This window comes from Penicillium argentinense (genome assembly GCF_028826775.1).
Source record: "Penicillium argentinense strain IBT 30761 chromosome Unknown utg000009l_segment0_segment0, whole genome shotgun sequence".
NCBI classification, from domain to species: Eukaryota; Fungi; Ascomycota; class Eurotiomycetes; order Eurotiales; family Aspergillaceae; genus Penicillium; species Penicillium argentinense.
This window is the reverse complement of record NW_026622668.1, coordinates 3038752-3063098: the sequence shown is the minus strand read 5'-3', so window position 1 is coordinate 3063098 and position 24347 is coordinate 3038752. Positions and strand designations below refer to the sequence as shown.

General features: G+C 52.5%; 8 protein-coding genes across 8 annotated transcripts; 3 read left to right on the top strand and 5 right to left on the bottom strand.

Moving 5' to 3' along the window:
• Positions 1-62: 62 nt before the first annotated feature.
• Positions 63-2356, bottom strand: N7532_008728 (fungal specific transcription factor domain-containing protein; the record flags this gene model as incomplete). Its single annotated transcript, XM_056621220.1, has 4 exons — positions 63-337; positions 419-825; positions 878-2207; positions 2305-2356. 4 exons carry the CDS (start codon positions 2354-2356, stop codon positions 63-65), a joined length of 2064 nt encoding a protein of 687 aa, XP_056472026.1.
• Positions 2357-3243: 887 nt separating this feature from the next.
• On the bottom strand, positions 3244-4464 carry N7532_008727 (NAD/NADP octopine/nopaline dehydrogenase family protein; the record flags this gene model as incomplete). The annotated part of the gene is made up of 1 exon (XM_056621219.1): positions 3244-4464. One exon carries the CDS (start codon positions 4462-4464, stop codon positions 3244-3246), a length of 1221 nt encoding a protein of 406 aa, XP_056472025.1.
• Positions 4465-6294: 1830 nt separating this feature from the next.
• On the top strand, positions 6295-7867 carry N7532_008726 (uncharacterized protein; the record flags this gene model as incomplete). The annotated part of the gene is made up of 2 exons (XM_056621218.1): positions 6295-6501; positions 6596-7867. 2 exons carry the CDS (start codon positions 6295-6297, stop codon positions 7865-7867), a joined length of 1479 nt encoding a protein of 492 aa, XP_056472024.1.
• Positions 7868-10565: 2698 nt separating this feature from the next.
• On the bottom strand, positions 10566-11075 carry N7532_008725 (uncharacterized protein; the record flags this gene model as incomplete). The annotated part of the gene is made up of 2 exons (XM_056621217.1): positions 10566-10891; positions 10961-11075. The coding sequence occupies 2 exons, from the start codon at positions 11073-11075 to the stop codon at positions 10566-10568; spliced, it is 441 nt and encodes a 146-aa protein (XP_056472023.1).
• A 945-nt stretch (positions 11076-12020) lies between these two features.
• N7532_008724 (TAPT1 family protein) lies at positions 12021-15050 on the bottom strand (the record flags this gene model as incomplete). The annotated part of the gene is made up of 1 exon (XM_056621216.1): positions 12021-15050. One exon carries the CDS (start codon positions 15048-15050, stop codon positions 12021-12023), a length of 3030 nt encoding a protein of 1009 aa, XP_056472022.1.
• A 698-nt stretch (positions 15051-15748) lies between these two features.
• N7532_008723 (uncharacterized protein) lies at positions 15749-17848 on the bottom strand (the record flags this gene model as incomplete). The annotated part of the gene is made up of 2 exons (XM_056621215.1): positions 15749-17716; positions 17786-17848. The coding sequence occupies 2 exons, from the start codon at positions 17846-17848 to the stop codon at positions 15749-15751; spliced, it is 2031 nt and encodes a 676-aa protein (XP_056472021.1).
• A 1723-nt stretch (positions 17849-19571) lies between these two features.
• On the top strand, positions 19572-20897 carry N7532_008722 (NADH:flavin oxidoreductase/NADH oxidase; the record flags this gene model as incomplete). The annotated part of the gene is made up of 2 exons (XM_056621214.1): positions 19572-19751; positions 19812-20897. 2 exons carry the CDS (start codon positions 19572-19574, stop codon positions 20895-20897), a joined length of 1266 nt encoding a protein of 421 aa, XP_056472020.1.
• Positions 20898-22575: 1678 nt separating this feature from the next.
• N7532_008721 (cytochrome P450) lies at positions 22576-24313 on the top strand (the record flags this gene model as incomplete). Its single annotated transcript, XM_056621213.1, has 3 exons — positions 22576-22779; positions 22835-23107; positions 23165-24313. The coding sequence occupies 3 exons, from the start codon at positions 22576-22578 to the stop codon at positions 24311-24313; spliced, it is 1626 nt and encodes a 541-aa protein (XP_056472019.1).
• Positions 24314-24347: the final 34 nt, after the last annotated feature.

Sequence of the window (24347 nt, the reverse complement as noted above, 5' to 3'; positions counted from 1 at the left end):
GATGTGATACTACTCACTTCATCAGTCGTAGATCATGAGTTCATAGCAATATTTACAACCAACTACGAAGCCACAAGATCCGACCCAACACGCACGCGCGACTCCATCCCCGTCCTCATAATCCTGGCAGCCTGAATAAAGAAAGAATCAATCCTCAACGCAACAGGTCGAACAAGCGCCAACGACGCATCATCATCCGCCCACCCCCTCAGTCTCTGCAGCGACTCATGAAAGCTCTCCAGAAGGCCAAAAGCAGCATGTACCTGAGACGGCGTCGACGCAAGCAGAAAAAGATAGATCAAAAAGTTGCCGCACAGGGTTAACTGTGATCGAGCATCTAGGAGGCCGCCAAGAATCAAGGTCAGCTTTGTGTGTCTGGCGGGAATGTGACTGCAAATCATCGAGGCGGATTACGTACGGCCACCCCAATATGCTTTGAGACATGGTTGCGTAATGCCTGACATGAATTGCGTGAATTTTTGGAAGGAGGTGATTGCGTGTGGGAAGTGTCGGCGGAGGGAGGAGGTTGGTTCGGATTTGGCGGACATTTTGGCGGGGCTCATTAAAGCCCTGTAGAGGAGGGCTTGTACGGCGAAGAAGGAGAGGTTTAGTGGTGCTGGAGGGTAAGTTGAGAATGTGTGGCCCGGATAAGGTTTCATGCTTGCCATACCGTTATTATTGTATGAGGGTGATTGCTGAGAGAATGCCATCGTTGTACACTGTGGCATCATGGAAGCCCATTCTTCCAGCTTAGTGTGTATATCCAGCAGGTCCTCTTCTCTCCTCAAAGGCTGTGCCATAGAAGCTGCATGACAAGCGTCGGAACTAGTAGGATGTGAGTATGATGCAAGACAATAAGCAACCCCGAAATTCTCACTAGTACGAGTCAATCAGCCTATGCAGTATCCGATCAAGTTTAATCATCTGCTCAAAACGAGCCCCGGTGGAAACATCAACTCCCTTGCTAGAGTTATCAACTAAATGATGGAACTCCACAGGGAGATCCTCATCAAAGACGAGACATTCACCATCTAATTCTGTAGTTGTGAATGAACCCGGATAGATTAGCGGTGGGTTACCATGGCAGACTGATGACCAAATATCCGCATTGTAGGTCGCCCACCACAATCTCTTTCGAAGTTTCTTCTCCCAAGGTGCAATATTCCAGTCTGTTGAGTCTCGATGTAAGCCAATCATCTGAGCACACGCCACAGTATGAGCAGAGAGAATCCACGTGCGCGGTGTTTCGATCGTGGCATTGTCCGCGGGCCGCTCGTAGAGCAACAAGAGACAAGCCTGAAGTTTCCACAGATTGGGCGCATGGAATTCCCTCTGTAGCGAAGAGTGAGCTTCCTCAAACAGATCATGCAGATCAAACTGCAACGTTCCTTTTTCTTCTCCACTGGCCTGTTTGGGCAAATGCTGCCAAAACATAGACCCTATTCCATAAATGGCACCACGCAGCGACGCGGGAATCTGGAACCTATCTGCAGCATAGAGCTGAAGAAACCTGTTTTTGGAAACGATGTGGTAAACGGGGTGAACATGCTGGAAAAACAAACACACAAGGGCTGGGCCATGCGGATCCACCATGGTCTCGATCGTCTCTGATGCGCGCGCCTTTGCACGATCATCCGCGGGCTGGAACTCATCATGCAGGAGATTAAAGTGGACAGGTGGGATACTCCTTTTAGGATCTCCGACGCCGATCTGGATTATATCGGCGCTTACGCCGTCTTGTTCGTTCATGATTACTGAGCGGAATGACTCGAGGAGATCTGTATCCTGCTCTGCGCAAAGACCCATGTTATGCGCTGTGCGGTTCTTGTTGTCTTCTAATGTGTAGATCAGAGGGTTGTTTGTAGTCACTGCGTATGCAGGCGAGTCTAAGGAGATCGTTGCAGGAGACGTCTCTGACCGAGTCCATGGTCCTTCTTCAGGGATACACTGGGCCGGTGGTAACAGTATATCTGCAGCTCCTGCACCTGTACCCGCACCTGCAAGATGAGTCGACCTAGCCCGAGCAGGCGAAGATGAGCCCGGAAGCGACATCGGCTGCATCGCGGTGGAAGAAGCTGTCGATTGTTCCATGGCCTCGGTCAGGCTCGAAGCCGACTGCGTTGAGCGTCCGGTTTCGGGCTCAAATGGTTGGGGTGGGTCATCATCTGCAGATCGACAACACAGGCCTCGCGAGCGGCAGAATTTGCCTGTGGAGTCGGGTAATTAGTTACTGTAGTCCCTGAACAGTGAGGACCTTTGCCTCAACGTGATCTTACAGGGAGGTTCTGATTCGATGATGCAGACCGTTTTTCTCCGGCGACAGGTATCGCACGGGCGATTCTTCCGACTGCGCCATTTCCTCGCGCTGCCGAACTTGGTCCGGATCTTGAAGGATCGTCTTTTAGGTCGGTCCATACCTAGGTAGCGACGTTCAACTGGCAAGAGATGACAAGCGCGATTCCCGAGATAAGAGCGAGAGGGGATCTCCGCTCGTCGCGAGCGCTACGTGCCGCCGCTCTGCACTACGCTGCATACACTAAACCACTTTTGCACAATTGTTCCGATCTAACTAGATAAAAGAGAAAAAAAAAAATTATAAGCTTCTCTGTGTCTAACTAAGTTGAAAAAAATTGGTACACAATACAATGGCTGGTTTCGCGGAGTCTGTGGTGGGTGCATGGGGTCAGCAGCATTATTCTTGTCTACTGAAAATAAAAATAAAAATCATAGTAACATTACCCAAGTATAATGAATCCACAGCTCTACAAAAAGCGACCCAAGGGGAGAATCTGAGCGTGATGACCCTCGGATTTTTAGTCTTTAGTTTCCGATAAAATTCACCACTGAAACGCTTAAATCAATACACTAGTTTACAGTGAAGAAATTGGTGGAAATCACCAAGTTCGTGTACATGGAATGCTCGTAAATCGCAACTCAGGCCCAACCAAGATTACCTGGTAACGTTAACTTTGGATGGCATCAATAATTGAATATACTACGAGTACGCAGATATTGTAAAAGGGAAGAAATGATGATAATGCCAAATACAAACGCGCTTTTGTATTTTAAAGTCCGTGGGCGACGTCGTTAACACTAAACAAAGTCCGGTCGCGGCCCAACAGCAGGCTCGCTATTAGCTAAATACAAAGAAAACAAGATCTAAACATCAACAGGTATAAGGTCTGTAAATCAAATGCTGAAAGAACATAGGAAACTTTTCACAAATTGCACCGCACCCGCCGCTTATGCGACAGCCTGGGGTGTCGGGAGGGGAACATGCAAGTCCAGGGAGTTGTTGACTGGCGAGTCAGGCAGGGCCCGAGTGGGTGCCTTGTCCGAAGGGCCACCCAGAGCCATGAGGATCTGCTCGGAGGTTGCCTCGCTCAGGCCCGCAGACTGGAGGGTACGGCCATGCTCGAAGTAGTCGAAGCCGCTGACGACGGAGGCCATCTCGATCAGGGAGCGGATGGTGGGCGAAGGCAGACCGGCTTTCACACCCAGCTCGTACCAGGGGACCATACCGAAGAGAATGTCCTCCAGGAGGTAGCGGTGCTTCATGCTGGTGGGTGCACTCTTGGTCTTGTTGTGAATGACAGAGCCGACGGCGAACTCGTGGTAGTTGGCGAAGGGCTCACACTCGTGGCTGTAGTTCTGATTCATGTAGGTGGTGATGGGGATGATTTCCAGACCGTAAGCACGACCGATGGCCAGGCGCTCCTGGTCGACCTTCTCGGTCACGCGCGAGACGGCGGGGGACATGCCCTGGGCGTAGAAGAAGAAGTCGCCCTTGGTGGCCTCGATCCAGCCGGCGTTCATGAGAGCTGCGGGACAGTGCACGACGGGGTTGACGTTGTTCAGGCCGACCTCGAGCAGGTTCTTGCACCAGACCAGGTTCTGGGAGAAGATGGACTCGACCTGGCGGCGGAGGTTGGCTTCGGCGCCGGCGTCCAGACGCTCGACTTGGGTGGTGGGCGGCTCGGCCCAGATGGCGAGGCTCTTCTTCACGCCCTTGATGAAGACCTTGCCGCCAGTGATACGCACGGCATAGGGGGAGATGTCGGTTTCGAGGATGGCGTGGGCGTTGACCTTTTGGCGGGCGGCCAGGTAGAAGAAGTTGCCAACATTGATGATGAGGGTGTGGTTGCGCAGGTCGAACTGGCTGAGGGTGCGGAGGATGGTGTCCTGGCCGTAGGAGGGGACGGTGGTGACGATGAAGGGCGAGTGACGGATGGCCAGGTAGAGATCACTGGTGGTCTTGATCTGGTACTTGCCCTCGAACGCACCGTCAGCCTCGAGCCAGCCGCCGTTCTCCTCGATCATGGGGATGGCGCCGCGGTGGTCGGGGTGGCCGTAGAGCATGACGGACTTGCCGCGGCTGGACAGGTCGGCGGCGAAAGCACAACCACAGGGGCCGGCGCCGATGACAGTGACAGTTGATACCGAGTCGAACGTTGGGGCAGTCATAGTGAAAGGTGCAAAGTGTGATGGGATTGAATCAATATTTCCGATGACAGTTCACTTGTGGAGTGAAGAGCATTAAAAAAAGAAAAAGAGATAACAAGATGCAGATGTAGATGTGATTGAACTGAATTGGCTAGATTCTTCCGGGGAGCAGCGCCTCTTTATATGTTGCTTTTCAGGGTGAATGGATGGATCCCTCGATCACTGTCGTTTCCAGAAAGGCAAGATTGGCCTCCTGTACCTGACCCTTAATGGGCCTCCGTATAGCGCCAGATGATCGGCCAGGTTGAGAATTTCCTGAGTTTGCGTCATGTCAATCGCCTTGGCGAGTTCCATATGTACGTACGCTAACCTTGGAAGAGAATACAGGGACCTGGAGGCAGACGCATTCCGCGGGCGTGGAATATTTTGGGAATCTGGGATAGCAATGGCGTGATCGGTGAGCTTGCGTGGTGCTGGCCAATCGAAGGGGGTGGAGTATCACGACGCAGATGGAGTGCTCTGAGTGCTTTCTGTTGCATTTTCATCCCAACATCCTCCGAGAGGACCTGTGGTTGTTGGAGCTGGGAGCTCTGGCCAATATACGAGTCAGACTGGGTGGATTCTATTACACAATGCTTCCGGATGGGGCGATGGATGATCGACACGTGAGGGACGAGCAGCCTCTTGATTGAGTATCCAAGCATCGAAGATCATGCTAGCGTGTTTGAAGGATGACCGGCAGCTTCGCAGAGTGTTCTATTCCCGGGTCGACCGTTCACGTGCTCCACTCTGCTGTTCGGTGGTGCTCTCCGCTGCCTTGCCAAATGCAGTAGGACATAAGTACACTTCATAGTGGGCGGAAGGGTGGATCAGGGGTTCTCCTGGGCCTCCTGGTCCTCCCTGGGGAAACTGAGTTCATCCCCTGTTCCTGTCATTGCGCGTACTCTTGCCATCTACTATATGAGTAGGGCTAGTATAAACTGCGAATATGCACATAGTCGGGGTATATGCACCACGTAAGTTGAAACAAGGCAAGCGCGCATGCAGATGACGTACTCCATTATAAATGCATCTGATAATTGTTATAAAGTGGGTTGCGACCAGAACGATGGATCCCCGGGTAGATCACGGCGATCCTCAGCCAGAGTGGACTGCCTAACGCGCACTAACCCTGTAGCACCACCGTCCAGACCCTTCTTCCCTCCACTCTCTTGTCGACCGACCACTCACGCTTGCCAGTCCCTGACGCTTTAATGCTTGCCTCACAGGGTCCCTGCAGAATCCCAGCCGCAAGGTGCCAGGGGCATCAACTCACCCGACTCCCGACGCCTCCCGATGCCCCGATGCCCCGATGCATCGGCCACCCGCGTCTGCATCCATCCCGTGAGGAATTTCCTCGCAGCCTCCGAATCCCGACCAACGCGCCCGGGGCGATGTTGCCGCTGAAGGCAAGCATCTCATCCCTGCCTGAGCCGGTTGGGTAGACGTTTTGGGTGAAGATTGTCTCAGCCCTGATCTGATCATTTTTGTGGTCTTGGTCGATCGGCCTGGCACTGCCCTCCGTCACCTCATTTTCACAAGCTTTGGTGGACCCGCCGCGTCAACCCGCGCAGTCTAGGGGCGTTCTAGGGGATTTGCTGCCCATCCAACATTTTCTCCGGATGCAAGTCAACTGGCACTATGTCTGCCTGACGCACGTACGCTCGACAAAGTCAAAAAGGAGACAGGGGCGACTTGTGTCGGAGAAAATTGCAAACGTCCACTTCCACTTCCAATTCTCCTTCCTATTCCATTCGCATCCAGCCCCTCTCCCACGGTTCTACTCTCCTTCATGTTCAACCGCCTTCTACTATGAATTCAGAGACTACCCTCGCGGAGCCCGTGCCTCCGTATAGCTCCTTCAGCAATGGCATGAAAAGATACATCGTCTTTACGGCCGCGGGTGCGGGCTTCTTCTCCTCCCTCTCAGCCCAGATCTACTTCCCGGCCTTGAATACGCTGGCCGAGGATCTGAATGTGTCGGCCTCCCTCATTAACTTGACCGTCACAAGTTACATGGTATGTGTCTGACATAATCTGCCCAACGGAGGATCGACGTATTCAAACTTCGCGATGTTTGGGTTGGCTCACGTGAAACGACTGCATTTTCTAGATTTTCCAAGGCATTGCTCCTATGTTCCTCGGCAGTTTTGCTGACCAGACTGGCCGTCGCCCCGCTTATATCATTTGTTTCATCATCTACATCGCCTCCAACATCGGCCTGGCCCTGCAAAACAACTATGCCGCCCTGATTGTGCTGCGATGTTTGCAGAGCTCCGGTATTAGCAGCAGTGTCGCGCTTTCGGCCGCGACGGTCGCCGATGTCAGTACCAAACAAGAGCGAGGCTCCATGATGGGTATCGTCATGGCCGGTAACTTTATGGGACCGGCCATCGGTCCCATCATTGGCGGTCTCTTGGCGCAGTATCTCGGCTGGCGCTCCATCTTCTGGTTCCTGACCATTGTCTCCGGCGTGTACTTGGTTCCGCTACTGTTTTTCCTCCCCGAGACGGCGAGAAATGTAGTCGGCGATGGAACGCTGCCGGCGCAGTCATGGAACCGACCCTTCACGCAATACATCTTCGATCGCCAAGGTGTCGCAAAGAGTCTTTCTTGCGCAAGCTCGCAGCGGCCCTCGACCAGCGACTCTATCGAAAAGCCCAAGCACAAGCTCTCATTCCCCAACCCACTGCGCCCGCTGGCCGTCGTGTGGCACCCCAACTCGATCATCGTCCTCATCGTGACGGGTATTATCATGGGTGGAAACATGACCGTCCTCTCGTCCATCACCGAAATCTACACGAACCAGTACCACCTCAGCATCCTCCAAATTGGGCTGTGCTACATCACCTTGGGCACCGGGTCCATCGTGGCATCTGTCACGACCGGACGGATGCTCGACTGGAACTATCGACGCATGGGCGCGAAAGTGGGTAAAGACGCCTCGGGAGCCCAAGCATCCGAAGATGCCATCCCCGTCGAGAAAGCGCGCAGCATGATCACCATCCCGCTAGTCATTTTGGGCAGTGTGACCGTCCTGGCCTTTGGCTGGGTGCTCAACTACGGGGCGCCTCTGGCCGCTCCAGAGGTCCTCTTGTTCTTCGTCGGGGTGGGTCAGACGGGTGGCTTCATTTCCACCTCCACTCTGCTTGTTGATCTACACACTTCCCAACCGGCCGCCGCGACCGCCGCCAACAACATGGTGCGATCGTTCTTTTCGGCCGGCGCCTCGGCTGCCATCGACCCGATGCTCTCGGCGATGGGTCGGGGTTGGTCGTTTACTCTAGTTGCGTTCATCTTGCTGGGTACGATCCCGTTTCTCCTTTTGTTGTGTGGAGTCTGGAGCCAGAAGGAGACACCCAAGGAAGAAACGTCTCAGGCTTGAGTTTGGGTGTTGTCGTCGTTTTCACCCCAGGCACACCGGGCTCCACGAAAACATTCATTCATTCTGTCTGTATCGATTTTTTCATTTTGATTAGGTATATAAAAGCTTATTTTTTTTCTTCGATCGAACCTGGCCGGACGATTGTGCAGAAGAAGTTTAGTGTGTGCAGCCTTCGCTTGATTGGTCGTACACTAATGCAGTGTGGCGGGACGAAGCGCTGGCTACGAGTGAAGCTCGCTCTCTTTCGTATTCCGGGAATCTCCCTCCATAGCTAGTACGACAGCATAGTAAACACTAAACAAAAGATCTAGTGGACACGGGCTAGAAATGATCTTTCCTGTTTATCTCTCTGTCCCGATACCGGACGCATTTCAGTTTGGGAAAGGGAGGTAGATTCAGAGTCACTGAGATCCTTTTTCAAGCGAAGTTCCACTTGAGGGAAGGCAATCAGGAATCCTAAAGTTGATGGATCTCGAATCTGAACCACGACGGAAGCGAGCCACTGGCTAACTGGCGATGAACAATCGACCATTAATTCAGTGCGTTATGAAGAAGAGGTAAAGGACCGCGAAGAAAAATTGTATTGGGGATCCGCGATCGCAGACTGTATCTGTTCGTTTAGACCCACGCGAGTTATCGCTTCTGCTAGATCCCCGCATGTTAGGAACCTCTCGGTTCAAAAGGCCATAATCCGCCCACGGGCGTAATCTAGAAAATCGTCGGAGCAGCCTTCGGGGTCAGGACGCGAGGTGTAGCGCTGAGAGATATCTGTGACCGCGGCAGTGGACGGATCAAATCCAAGGTACTCTAGTACTGTTGCGCTCTCCTCTTCGGTCGAAATTTCTGTATTTAGGATGTCTGGGTTGGAATTCAACATTCGGAGGGACGCTGAGGGCGGCGGCGGCGATGACGACGACGAGGTGCAGGGCCTGTTCGATGACGAGCATACTAATGATGAACACCTTCCGCTTCCCCCGCGCGTTGGAAGCTGTCGACAAGGGGACGAATTTCCGTCTTTTTCAAGACATAGAATTTCTTCTTGCGTGAACACGGCGCCGCCGCACGGTGGATCAGATTGTAACATATTGGTGGTTGCCGATGAACTAAATGTGTCGAAGTTGTAGATGATGGGCAGTCAGAAGTAGCAGGTTCGTAAACCAGCACTAGGACACGGTGAGTCACTTGGCCAGCACGGAAGTTCCTTTTAGGAAAAAGGAATGACTGTAGTGGCCAAATATCACTTTCCCATTTCAGTAGGCCTCGATGCCTGAATCATTGAAACTTATACCTCAGATCACCACGCTCTACATACTACCTAGGTAACAGCCATGGAACAGTTGCTGAAACCGTCTTCTAATCGGTCAATTGAATAGTCAAATGAACAGTCACCTACACTGGAATATCACTATTCCTAATTACTCTCCGTACGGAAGGCTTGCCGAATCATGACCGCCGCCAAATATATTCTAGTATACTAGTAGTAAGTTTGTGACGATCTGAATGAGGCCAAGTATATGTCACGGCCGTATCCGTATCCACTTGTCAAATTTGGGCGACAGCTTGCCACCCGTCAGATCCACTTTTGCATCTCGATAAGCTCATTTTGCTTTCATCACATTTCACTGTCAAAGCTCCGTCTCTACTCTCGACTACTTCGCCCAGTTAAGCACTCAGCGAGAAGCCTACCTTGACTAGCCTACACAAAGCTTTGCTTCTGTCGTCGACAGAGTCATGGAAACTTCGACAATACCAAAGCGTTCACAGTCAAGTGGAAAACCAAAGCCACGTTCCACTATAAATACCAGAAAGTTTTCAGAGAAAATATAGTAAAGCTATTCCTCGCCGAGTACGACTTACGCAACCTTGTCCAGCGAGAAGAAAGGCTACAAATACGAATTGCAAGGTTACAAAAAGCAGCATACCTTGAACCCAAAAATCCTGAACATGAGGAGACCAATAAAGAACTAAAAGAATACCAATCGGAGTACTTTCAAAAGCAATACGTACTGTATCAAGTAAAATCACTACTCATCGCCCCCCATGAGAATGGACCACGATAACCTGAGATGCGATTCGGCATGGCTCATGCGCGAGGAGTCAGTTCAAGACTGCTCGGATCGGGATGGGTGCTGCAGCCGAGGTTGCTGATGTTGCATGGAGAGAGCCTCTTCGTGAAAATTGAAACGAAGGGGACATTGTACGGTTGAATGCCATTGTTGTGCAGACTTTTGAGACTTTCGGCTTTTTGAGAATACAGAGAGGCGGATTAGACAGGATCTGGTGAAATGTCTTGAGCGTCCGAATTATGTGGCCTATTTCCGATTACTTGCAAGCTGCTATTTTTATCTGATCATTCCCAGTCACAGCAGACACATTTACCTGAAACACCCACGCAGATCAGTTTAAGCTCCCACTCCCGAGTCGCCTTGGTGGCAGCGGATACTCCGACGGCACCGACCCGAGAAGAGCTGAAGTACCTGAATTTGCTTGTTTTGCTTGGCTACAGATATATGCCTTCAATTGCTGAATATTTCTTCTGGGTGACTCGTCTGTACAATTTACAGCTAGCACATTACCGATTGCATCGTGAGACCAAAAGGATTCAATCCAATTCCATGTTATAAACAGTTCATGAGTTAAAGCCAAATGTGTCCCTCCAAAAGACCAGATGAGTACCTTCCAGTACTAGATCGTAAGCCTAAGAGCAACTGCTACTCCCTGCAACAAACGTGCCATCCGAATTCTCGCACCCACACTCTCCAGTATTCGGATCCTTAATACAAGTAGTGCCATACCCACTGCTTTCACCCTCATCACTCCAGTAAAAGATCCAGTAATCTGAGTCCGTCTCCAGTTCATTGCTGGACGGCGGATCACAGGTGTAGGCGCTGCAGGTGCCGTAGGGGGCACCGTGGTTCGAGTCGTACTGGTGATCTGTTTCGAAGACGGCGAAGGTTTGCGTTGAAGAGGTGCGGGTGTTGTGCGAGCATTCCGCGGCCTGGATTGCTGTGGAGACCTTCGCGGCTGTACCAGTTGATGAGGATTGTTAGATGGTGTGGTGCGAGATTTGTTGTGCATGTGGTGGGAGCTTACCGCTACAGTTTAGGCTGCTGGGCTTCTTGCCCTTTGTGTTGGAGGAGGCCGGATCCAAGGTGGCCAGCACCATGGCAGGGGCGGCCAAGAGGGTAGCGAGGGTGGTGAAGTGCATTTTGGAAGCAGTATTGAAATGTTTTGGTTTCAAATTGCTGTGATGAAGCTGACATTCATACCCGGAGATGATATTTATATATCTTTCGATCTCGGCGCCAGCATCCGAGACGTAGGATTAGCATGCGGGATAGATCCGTCTACTTGACACAACGCCATTCCCGAGAATGAAACAAAAAGAGTCTAGAGCGAGGCAATTCAATTACACTTTCGGCACAAGAGAATGAATTTGATGAAGTGTGTCCAGGGGGTTCCCCACTTCGGCCCGGCCAAGGCCTTGCAATACGTCTCAGGTTTGGCCTGGATGATCTTCCAAGGTTGAGCGCGGATCATCCGGCCTCCACAAGCGAAGTTTTTAAAATATCAATAGAGGCGAGCTCGGGTCTTCTAGTGTTCACCCAAAGTTCCATGCGAGCCATATGGCAAGCTTGGCCGCCCGCGAAAGGATCGAAATACTCCTTAAGTAGTGTTGGTACCCACTTATGATCTTTGGTTGATCAGGGGCCAAGATATCACTGGCATTTCCCCCTGAAGCCGCCGTCAGCAGTTTCAGTAATTTGATTTGTTTTGGGAGTGTCGGTTCCGGGTCGAAGGCATCAGCCCGGAGCTGGGCGTAAGGGAGCCCATTGGAGGAATTTAGGCCTTGAGACAATATTAACAGGCGCCACATGCCGGTTTCTCCGGTGACTATGTTGAGGTTGTCTGGCTGAAGCTTATAACCCAATCTGTTGCTTGTTTGGATTCAGGCGGGTTATCTGATTCGCCTGTCAGGGAGTATTCGTGGACATGGAGATTGCCCGACAATCCAGGCCGTATGGTCATTACTGTAGCACGAGAACACTATGCAAATGCGCCCAGATAGAATATGCAACAATGATCAGTTACGAATTAAGGTATATATCAGCATCCCAGGTGCTGTAGCGCTCACGCCAATTGCCCAAAAGCTTCACCAAATTTTCTTCGCAACCATCTCATACCGCTGCACATGATCAATCTTCATCTCCTTATCCTTGTTTTTATCCCGATCCTCCTTCTCCTTAACCCGCTTCAATCCCTCCGGATCATCGGCATAGATCCACCTCCGCTTCTCATCTCCGACCTCCACCATGCCCCATCCACCCGCACGACGGCTCCCTTCGACATTGAACTCGTCTTTACGTGGGACAGGCGTTTCAGCCGCAGACGGTGGGTGTGAGGCGCTGTGAGAGGCTTTGCGGGATTCCGTCTCGTCGGCTTTGAGTTTCTTGTAGCGGGAGCGGGCGAAAGCGAGGAGGAGCATCCCCAGAAGGAGTTTGAGGATGAGCAATACGATGAATCCTGTGATGAGGAGGATAACGGTGAAGATCTGGACTGATTGTGCCGGCGAAGGAATGGCGTTTTCGAGGAGAGTACGGAAGAGCGAGTTGATGTGGGCCGCTGAAGCGGGAAAGAAGTTTTGGAATGTCAAAGGGGGCGTTGAGGGGATTGGTGCGGGGGCGTAGTGGTCGTGAATTGAGGAGAGAGATGTTGATTCCATCGCTGTGGACGAGGGGTGTTGTGGGAGGAGTGAGGCCAGGAACATTTGGTATGTTTGGACTGACACCCGGAAGAAGAGGCAGGAGAGTGGGATGACGGGGAGACCCAGGCGACGAGTGAGATTTTGGTCGCCAAAGGCATTGGTGTAATAGTCTTTCGCAAGAACATCCAAGTATCGACCATAGAGTGCCGGACGGTAGTTATTGAACTTGTTGATGTAGGCGTGTTTGAGCCAGTCGACGAACATCTCCGACCCCAACACTACCAAGAAAGGACCTAGGACTTGGGCAAATGTTGGTAGAAATGAATTGACGCTGCTGACCGAAGACAGGATGGACGAGGGGAAGAATGTAAAAGATTGAGGCAGAATCGACGACGCTGTGCGAGGAGGCGTGGATAACGGCGTGCTGTTGGTACTCGTCGACTGACTCGAAAACCCGGATCCCAGACCAAGGTCCCCAATGAAGCTGAAAGCACCCGTCTCCACAATGTTGCGAGAAGCAATGATCGTGAGCATCAGCCAAAGCTGAAACCGCTCCACGACATCAGCGCAAGTGAGTTGAAAAAGATTTTCCTTCTCAAATTTGCGGAAGACGGTAGACTTGATCTCAACGAACTGGTTCGACAGGAGGAGTGTGATGAGAGCATTGGAGTAGGAGTTGACAGCAACATTGAGGGTCATGACCTGGTAGAACAACGACGTAGAATGTGCGACGGTGTATACCAGGGCGAGTAGGAATAGCCAGAATGGTCGGAAGATCTTGCTTCGGCCATCGGGACGACGCTCCAGAGCCTCCCGCGAGAAGAGACATTCGAGAACATCTTGCCCAAGAGCAGCCAACAGTCTGTCGCTGACTTCCAAGACGTTGTAGATCACATACAACTTAATGGCAGCCTGTCCACGGATCCAATGGTACATCCGACTGGCGTCAAAGTACATCAAGGCGCAACAGGTAGAAACCATCAGCAATCCGGTAAGAATATCCGCCTTGTCGTCGGGAAGCAAAGCCGATGGCATAGATTTCTTTCGGCGGTGGTGCCTCCGAGACTCTGAGCCATGATGTCTTCGTTTCGACGGGTCACCATTGCGATACCGATGTTCTCGATCCGATGCAGCAAGGTCCTGCGCAGAGGAGCCAGTCGCCAACCGAGGCGTTGCATCAGGCTCACTCTCGCGCCTCTCACCATGACTATCCACTTGCGGTTGGTTTCGTCGTCGCCAAACTCGTCCAACTCCGTTGACGACAAACTTCCAAACGAACCGGGCTTCTGCTTCGATATTCATCACCCAGGACTCGCACAGTATGTACAAAGCTTTCACGAAGCGGAGTGGGAGGATGGTAAACGAGTAGAGCCAAGAGTCAAGACAAGCCATTGTTCCAAAACAGAGCACTTGTTCAAGTGCCGGTGGGAGAATCAAAAAGTTGAGCAATCTCTCTATCTTCGCACTAGACGATTCGTATGGGAAATCGCTCTTCGAAGCGCGGTGAATATACAGAGGTGAAGGTCGACCAGAGGCAAGCTCAAGCTGCAGATATGTGGGTATCGAAACAGGAGGGAGTGGAATCGATGGTGGCATGGGGGATGTCGGCGGCGACTCCAATATCTGAGGAGATGCAGCAAGATAGGCTTTCAAGTCGCGATCTGCACCTTGCCGATCCTGCTTCGATCGTGAGGCCCAGGTCTGTGCCAGCCGTTCGTTACTAGGGGCTGCGAAATTCGGACGGCGCGAGAGGCCAGGTGTAGAGAACGTGCGGGATGCATGTGGTCGATTTCGAACCGGTCCATTTGCGGTAAGCCGGGAGCCTGCCGGGCTAGCTGGTAGAGACGACTCGTCCAAGGTGAAGTCCCTCGGAGGTCGAGTCTTCAAAGAGCCATCATCTGTGGAGGAAGTTGCCTCGCTAAGTGACTGCAAGATAGAATCTCGTATCTCGGGTCGATTAGCGGCGGTTGAATGGACACTCTCCGAGACACTTCTCCTCCCAGTCGTGCCAGAGAAATCAGGCGCAACAGCCCGGTACGGGATAGACTGAGGCGACGAGGTGAGTTCCTGAATCTTCTCCGGAGACAGCTTCAGGACCTTCTCCTTCTCCTCAGCGGACCGCTCCTCGGTAAGTTCGGCCAGCGCGGCTTTTGTGTTCTGTCCGTCCAAAACATTCATCACAGAAAGCCGACTATTTCTCTCGTGCTCCTTAGGCGAGCTTTCCACCAGGATCCCGAGTCCCCGCTCTGAAGATCCAGGAAAGCGCCCATTCGTATGAACCCCATTTGCATCCTCGGCTGTTACGACAGGCCCTTCTTCGACAACAGCGGTCTCGCTAGCGTCCGTTTCGGAGGGCGTCAAGATTCCGGTTCCATTTTGATCTTCAGACTGCGGCGATTGTGATGGGTCATTCACCGTAGACTTCACGGTCCCATTGCCGTTTGTTTTGGGGTCTCTTTCTTCTGCCATAGGAGCCATCCGGACGGCTACTTGGATCACTGGGCAACCAGAAACAAGAACACTGATTTCCTAGCCCTGAGCGCAAAGTTCCCTTCCGAATCAACAAAGTGACGTTGCTGGTATGGGCATTATCCACGGTCGGCTTCACATCCGACAAGGGCGATCAAGCTATCGATCGGTTCGTGGCGGTCGGCTTGAGGGCAAGGGGACGATCGGTGATCGGTCTGAAGAGTAGGAGACGACAAGTGCAAGCTGTTCATATGATTAACCTGGTCGCATTTTTCGGCAGACGCGTGTAAAGGTCGAGGTGCAGCAGTCATGCAGGATGACTTTCCACGCATTTGAACCGGGGAAAGATAAGGCGGCCGGGGTTTAGCTGTCAAATCCGCCGTTGTTGGAGCCTCAGGCGAAAAGTGCACATCACATGATGTGTTCCTTTACAAACAACCCGCAGCAATTTCAAAGATATTCTACAGTAGTATCACGATAAATGCAAGTTTATATTTGAATATTTCATTTTGATCTATTCTTGCAAGGAAATTCCTAGGGCGCGGATAGCCACAGATAAAAAAGAGGGGTATGTACAACATTTCGAGGCTTGCTCGTCTGATCATGAACGGTATGAACACAAATTCCGGTCATCAAGTACAGAGAGAGCCAGCTGCTCTGCGTTCTGTCATAACATAAATTCGCAAACGTATCCCAAAAAAGGCGCTTTAAAACTGATCAGTATTGGCGCGGTTGAAAGAATAACCCGCCGGCGGACCATCGCGATTCATCGATGGTGAGGCGGTATTGGCGCGGGTGAAAGGCCGATAGCCCGTGGGAACAGGTGCTGGCTGCCCCTGAGGCTGAGTTTGTGGTGCTGGAGTTGGAGCAGACCCAGCGCGGTTGAAGGCGGTGTAGCCACTGCTTTGGGTAGAATTGCCGGGACTTATGGGAGCATAAGTCTGTGGAGGAGGTCGCACGGCGCTTTGGCTGTTTTGTGGAGCGGGTGTACCGTGATACGTGGCCGGTGTGTATGATCTGCCCTGGTAAAGGTCCTGGTCACCCGTTCGTGAAGTGGGTGTGGCAACGGTGCTCCCAGGCGTGTATGATCTGGCTTGGTACGGATCACGAACACCGCCTTGAGGATGGGGTGTAGCACCAGTGCTTGCGGGGGTATAAGACCTGTATGGGTCCTGAGGCACATATCCCTGCGAGCGGGGAGGAGCCCTCTGGCTATATGGGGTAGATGATCCGCCATAGTAATCATAATCCTCATCTTGGCCATAGTTGCCATAGGCGGACTCATTTCCGCCGTAGTAATCATGAGCGGGCGCATGGGAGCGACCAAAATAGTCAGTCGGTGCGGCTGATGTAGGTGTAGTGGTTGCATATAGCTGTGTAGCCGAATCCGTCAAGTTGCGTCGTGGAGGAGTTGGGCCATTGCGGTTGAAACTAGTGTTCAAGGGTGGACCACGGGGTGTTGGTTGCGATTGTGTGGAGCCAGTCCTGGCTGGAATAATGGTCGCAGGCAGAGGTGGAACAGGGGGCAGTGGGGAGTTTCCACGGTCCAAAGGACTGTATCCCATGTCGGCCGCATTCGCTGTGAAAGAAGTGGAATCCGAAATGCCGGAAGACTGAGTGGTCGTTCGAGTCAACGATGGCTTCACATCGATACCGAGATTGGGTAATGTCGGCTTCCTCTCAGTGGCAGTGGAGTTCGACCGCGTATACGGGGGAAGAGTGGTCATCGTAGTCTCGGTGGTGCTGCGAGACAGAGTCGTCACAATCGGGTCCTTGTCCATATCGGGCAGGGTTGGCTTCGAATCGGCGCTCGCCAGGCTAGGTTGCGTCGCCGTGCGATTCTGTAGCTGGAAGCCCTTGGCCAGGGCCTTGTCAACCTTGCGTCGGACAATACGCTTCAGTCGGTTGCTAATTTTGCGTCGACAGTAGGCTCGAAGGGTTCCATCTTCCTGCGGGATATGGTGGAACAGGAAGACCAGGTACAGCACCATGGCAGAGATCAACTTCAACACCGACAGGACCCAGATGATCAATGTGAAAAGCATACCAAACAAGACCACTGCCTGAAGATTGTTGTCTTCGGCGAGGATCTTCACGTTGTTAAAAAATTGAAGAATTGGCGAGGAACCATCGTCTTTGTTTGCATTTTCTCCGCCCGGAACGAGATCGGCTTTCATGACCGACCACAAGGTGATGGCGTTGATAACTTGTCGAGGCCCGTCCGCGAAAACTGTGTTCATCCAGAACTGAAAAGAGAAGTAGGTATATAGCGCAACATACTCGGCGCCTTTCTTACTCTTGGTCAGTTCAGCAAACACCAGGAATCGTTTCCAGCCTTGACCTTTGGATCCGAATACGCGGACACTCTGCACACGGACGGCGAGGGGGTCGAGATAGCTCTTGGTGATACTGCCCGAGCGAATTGCACGGATGGCGAGGATCCATCGATAGATCAGCAGAGCGAATGAAACAAGAATGCAGACGGCGAAGATCCAACGCGAGATCTTGAACGGAATGGCGGGCTCGACTCGGCCGGCCCAGCGAGAGAAGGCCAGCAAGTTGACGGCTGTGAAGGTGTCGACACCATAGACAGCAAGCGAGACGATGAGGAATACCCAAAGGAAGAAGTATGAGAAAGGCGTCCAGCAGGACTCGGGCTTGAAATCGTTCAGATTCTATAGGTCGGTCGGTCAGTAAGGGTATGATCCTTGTCTGTTGTTTGGTTAGTGTGGTATATCACGTACCACATAGTCCCATTTCTCCTCCATGGGCACATTGCCCTTCTCGCGATCGCCTCCGCATCCCATTATGCGCGAGGGTCTGGACCTGCCAGCGAGAAAGTGAGGGTTAAATTGAAACGAAGGCCGCGCGACGAGTAGCGAGCGAGTTGACTTCCACGGGCCAGCCGGGAGAAGTCACGATCGGAATGGCGATGCCGGTGTCAGATCGAAAAGAGAGGACGACACTGGGTCAAGAGCGACGAGGCTGGAGTTTAATTGCGGGCAGTGCGCATTGCTGCCGGTGGGATGCTAGGGGGCTGGTGAAGGAGGGAAGTCGCCCCTGGTGGGTGATTGTGAAAGGTCGGCGCTCTTTGTTTCAGAGAGGCATTCACTGGCGCTGTCCACGAAAAGAAATGCCAGAATGCGGATCGATCGGCGCAACGAGGATCGCCTTGTTGTCTGAGCGCCAAGAAAGGGGTGGATTCGATGATAGCTGGTGGAGCTTCCAACGACGGAATGCGCGATGCAGTAATGCAGTAATGGAGGCTGGATCGAACGAGCGTGCGACAAAGAATGAATGTGGTGAATGAATGACTTTAACAGAGGTGAATGGGAGTTGCAGAGGTGAAAGGGGGTGGGGGAAGCTGAAACGAGCAGACAGCGAGGGACGGTTTGGTGGAGTCCCGTGGCCACGAACTCTTTTAGGGCTGAACCGACGGCCTTTCTTTGGTCAATGGCACGCCCTAGTACAATTGTTTGTGTATAGTAGTAATAGCCCTGGTTGGCTTTGTCAATTGCTATTCTGGTCATCTGAAACTGAAACGCGTCCTGCAGAATCCCGGCGGCTACGAGGGTGGGCGCGAACAGCTTGTCCACGAACCGAGCATGCAACAATAGAATGGAAATGTGCCTGGGGGCGGGCGGGATGGGCTCCACCGTCCCACTCGCGGTCTGCGCTCTGAAACATCACGATGGGGCAACGCTCGGTCGCATCACATCATGCAGCCGGTATCGAGGCTCGGTCGCCCTGCCGAGTCCCTGGTTTTAAGCGCCGCTTCCATGCAGAGCCGTCGTGCTGGCCCTGTAAATGTTGACAACACGCGCTGACACGCCAAGGAAAGTCTGGACTCCTATAGTCATCGTATGCTCGTACGCGATGGGCTTAGCGTGGGACTGGCCGGATAATAGCGTGCAGTCAGTCCAAACACAGAATGGCAGCAAAAAACTCGACTTGCGCGACAAGAGTGGGAGACACCTCGGGGTACAAGGGAGAGTGGGGGTCGAAGGATTGTGGCGGCCCCATCTGCCAACACGCGATCCATGGAAGTAGATCGAGTACTTCATTTAATTTTGATTTGATGAGAATCGCATCGTCCCCGGTTATCTTATAGCTACAGGCTATAATATTGAAGGTCATCATCCGGTGCATTGCTACCGAGGTACCACGACCCTCGGTACTACACTAACTCGCGCAAAAAATACTGAGAGTACCTCGGGCTTCTCCAATTACCCTACTAATAAACCGAGTTAACTAAGCCAGCTGCACCCCCATCTACAGCAACACCGTGCATCTCCAATTTATCCGACCCTCTCACCATCAGCCCAAACCTTTCATGGTGACGTCGACCAGTCGCAAACCGGAAAGCCAACAGGTTCGCATTTCTAAGCTGGCACATTTATAAGCCGGTGGAGCTCCGAGGTACAACAGCTTAGCAAAAGTGGCATGTTCACCACAGCCCTGCGAGTCCTTAAATTGGCCAACCCTCCCGCTTGCAGACTCTGGTTGAACTAAATTCGCGTTTCGTCCAACATGGCCCAGCCAAACCATCCCGACATCGCGAACAAGCCCGCCCAGGGCATCTCCTACTTCACCCCGGCCCAGGTGCCCCCCGCAGGATCCGCGGCGATCCCCCAATCCGATGGATCGCAGCCTCCCAAGCTCTTCACGTCGTTCCAGGTTCGAGGTCTGACTTTCCACAATCGCATTGGCGTATGTGCATCGCCCAATATTGATTCTTTGTGTGAATACAAGCTAACACGGTTATTCTAGCTCTCCCCGCTATGTCAATACAGCGCCGACGACGGACACATGACCGACTGGCACATGGCGCATCTGGGCGGCATCGCTCAGCGCGGTCCTGGATTCTTGATGGTCGAGGCAACAGCCGTGCAAGCCAATGGTCGCATCACTCCACAAGACCACGGACTCTGGAAAGACTCCCAAATCGAACCGCTTCGCCGCGTGATCGAATTCGTCCACAGCCAAAACCAAATCATCGGCGTCCAAATGGCGCACGCAGGCCGCAAAGCCAGCACCGTGGCGCCCTGGCTCAGCATGGCCGACATGGCTACCGAAGCAGTGGGCGGATGGCCCGAGAATGTCAAGGGACCCAGCAACATCCCCTTCCACGACAAATTCCCCACTCCGCAGGCCCTGACCAAGGCCGAAATCGAGCAGTTCAAAAAAGACTGGGTCGATGCGCTCAAGCGGGCCGTCAAGGCCGGCGCCGACTTTGTTGAGATCCACAACGCCCACGGCTACCTGCTGATGAGCTTCTTGTCGCCGGCCACCAACAAGCGGGCAGACGAGTACGGCGGCAGTTTCGAAAACCGCACCCGGCTGACGATGGAGGTCGCCAAGTTAACCCGCGAAACCGTTCCGAAGGATATGCCCGTGTTCCTGCGTGTCTCAGCCACCGACTGGCTCGAGGAATCCATGCCCGATGAGCCCAGCTGGCGCGTCGAGGATACGGTCCGCTTAGCCAAGGCGCTGGCGGATAGTGGCAACGTCGATGTGCTGGATATTAGTAGTGGGGGGAACCACCAGAAGCAGCATATCCATGCCAAGGCCGCCTTCCAGGCGCCTTTCGCGATCGAGGTTAAGAAGGCTGTGGGCGATAAGCTGAAGGTCGGCACGGTCGGAATGATCGACTCGGCCAAGTTGGCTGATTCGCTGGTGGATAACAATGATCTGGACTTTGTTCTGGTTGGACGAGGCTTCCAGAAGAACCCTGGCCTGGTGTGGACGTGGGCGGAGGAGCTCGATGTCGAGATCTCCATGGCCAACCAAATTCGCTGGGGCTTCTCCAGCCGCGGTGGTGGCGTCTACTTGAAGAAGCGGACTGGGAAGATGTAGACAGCTTTATGATTGATGACTTGATGATGTAGGCATGAATGGAAAACGATCGATTCAATCCCAGCAGAGCGTATGTACACATTAGCAAATATAGGAAGGAATGGCATCACAGACAAAATGATATCAAGTATCTTTAGAATCAAAGCTATCCTAATGTTAAGTCCCAACACTGCAGTGTGTGCTTCGAGATGACGCCGAGATCTTATATGCAGCCGCTCAGACTGCTAAAAATATACTGACAGGACCCGAAGGTACAAGCAGAAGTCTCGACTTCAATAACATCTTGCAGAAAGTAAGCCGGACAAATGTGAATGTATAAAATTGCGATCTCGTCGAAACCGTTTCACAATGGTCATAGTTATTGCACACTTGATGAATACTTAGTCATGATCATTTGAGATCGGGTTGAGATATCCCGAATTCCCTCCATAGTCTTACTTCGAAGGTAGCGAACTCAGGTCCGAACCCCGCCATTCCCATTTGATGCGTGGAGGAATGTGGTGACGTGAAAATACGCGTGCTATGTGCCATTCCGCGGGGTGCCCGAATACATACCAAGGCAATCCTGTCCAAATTGGAATGGGTACTCCAACCGACTTCGTTTCTCAGGACTCATTGATATACACGATTGAGGCAATAGCATGGCTAAGCGTCGCATAAATACCAGCAAGCGCCTTCATGCTGGTGAGTTTCGCAACCTAAGCGCAAACCCGACAGATTGCGACCAACACGCGATACTCAGCACATTCTGAGAATCTTCGCGGCCGGACTCGCGAGAAGCACCGATGCAACTGAATTCCGGGAACGTAAACTCTCTATTCTCATTCGCGATTTCATTCGCAGCAAGACATGTGTGTATGGTCAGAGAGCCGGATCGGTGACAGCTCCATACCGAGCGGACTCGGAGTCGGGATCGGAGATGTGGCTGGTGTCTCACAATCGTCAAGCCTGCACAGCCCAACTTGTGTCATTGAGATGGCTCACAAATGAGGCCGAGTCCGAGGCTGTGGAAATACGCGAGATCCAATGACCAACGTTGCGAGGCGATCCTCGTGGAGGCATGTCATCAACTGCCAGCGCGCTCCGAAATGGCAACCCCGTGATTCGTGCCCGCCAAAAAGGCTTGGCCCGATGGAGAAACCTTTGCGAGGGCCCATCCGCTCGGTCGGTTTCGCGTCCGCCCCGACGGATTAAACGTCGATGCCTACTCCGTGACGACGTCTTAATAGGTGCTTCTTAACCTCCTGCTTTGATCCTCTGGCACTCGCGGCTGTTATATCCATCTCCAAGTTCAGGCACCGTATTGTGATCCTGCACACTAAGTGCTGCCACAGTCAGAAGCGCTGCGCCTCGTCTATTTCTAGGCCCATGGTCTGATTATGAGCCGACATTCTTGAAAAGGTATATTTCCAGCGCGAAAATCCGTGGATCGAATCAATCATATCTCGCGCTTCCTAGCCTAGTTGAGCGCAGATCGGAATCGACTTGGAAGCTGCAGCCTTGCCAGGATAGAACACGCCTCAACTTACTCCACTGCGGTTCATATTTCCAAAAAAAAAAAAAAAAAGGCTATCCTGCATCATCACCGTCCACGACCGCCCAACGAGGTCTCGCTGTTCGTGTGGGCTGTTCCTAAATCTTTTGCCTGCCCGCAACCGGGCAAGCTCTAACCGCCACCATGGGTCTTCTCAATGATGGCTTCCGCATGCTCTATGTCGGCGTGGCTGCCGCAATCTATTTCTGGCCAGAATATGCCATCTACGACTCAAAACCGCTGACAATTGTGATTCTATTTTCCATTCTCACCACCTCCAAGCTCGTCTACCGGCTGTTCCTATACCCGGCATTCTTCACTCCACTCAAATACATTCAGACTCCTGGGGTAAGTGTTTGCAGAAATTTGAATGTGGAATCATTCTGAAACTAACATATGACAGAACCGTAATTGGCTCAAAGGCAATGCAGGCACGATATTCCTCGAAACGCCGCTTGTGCGTCTAAAGGAATGGGTTAAGACCATGCCAAACGATGGCCTGCTTCGGTATTATATCGTTGGCAATATGGAGAGAGTAATCCTGACCAGCCCCAAAGCATTGAGTGAGCTGCTGGTTACCAAGGCCTACGATTTTGAAAAGCCCGAGACTCTTCGGCAAAGCTTGCGCCGTATCGTTGGAGACGGAGTTCTGCTCACCGAAGGCGATGAGCACAAGGTATGGACTGAGCCAACATGACAAACAGAATCTGCAGCTGCTAACGTCGATTTATAGATCCAACGAAAGAACCTGATGCCGGCTTTCGCCTACCGCCACATCAAAGACCTCTACCCTGTCTTTTGGGCCAAGAGCGTGGAGATGGTCAAATTGATCGAAAAAGAACTGCCGGCCCGCAAAGACAACATAGTTCAAGTGTCAGACTGGTCAAGCAGGGCAACTCTGGACATCATCGGTGTCGCTGGCATGGATCACGACTTCAACTCCCTCGAACTGCCATTTAACAAGCTCACCATGTCCTACAAGAGCATCTTCAAGTCTCCATCCGTCTTCACCAAGTTCCTCTTCGCCCTCGCAATGATCACCGGTCAACTGACCCTCCTCCAAAGCCTCCCCACGCAGCGCAACAAGGACATCAACGCCGGAGGAGAAGCCATCCGAGACGTCGCGCGCCAAATGATCAAGGAGAAAAAGGAGAAGATGAAGAACAACCCCGACACCCAGGCCGGAGTCGACATCATCTCAGTGGCCATGGCCAACGGCACCTTCGACGACGAAAATCTAGTGGATCAACTAATGACCTTCCTGGGCGCCGGTCACGAAACCACATCCTCCGCCATGCAATGGGCCGTCTACGCGCTGAGCAAGCATCCAGAGGTGCAAGCCCGTCTCCGCGAAGAAATCCGCGCCAATCTCCCCTCAATCTCCGACCCCAACGCAGAGGCAATCGACGCAGCCAAGATCGACAGTCTCCCCTACCTACATGCCGTATGCAACGAGGTCCTCCGTTTCCACCCCTCCGTCCCAAGCACAGTCCGCATCGCCGTCAAAGATACGACCCTACTCGGAAAGCCAATTCCCAAGGGTACATTCTTCGTCATCGCGCCTGAGGTAGTGAACCACATGGAGGAACTGTGGGGACCAGACGCGAACGAATTCAACCCAGATCGATTCATGGGCCCTGGGAAGGCGAATACAGGCGGAGCGAATAGTAATTACTCCTTCTTGACGTTCTTACATGGTCCGCGCAGCTGTATTGGGCAGGGATTCGCCAAGGCTGAGCTTGCTTGTTTGCTTGCTGCGACGGTCGGTCGGTTCACGTTTGAGCTTAAGGATCCGGATGCGAAGTTGGAGCTGAGGGAGGGAGCGACTGTTTCGCCGAGGGATGGTGTTTTGGCTAAATTTACTGCTCTTGAGGGGTGGTAAGGACAATATTACCAAGTCATAGATGAATATCACA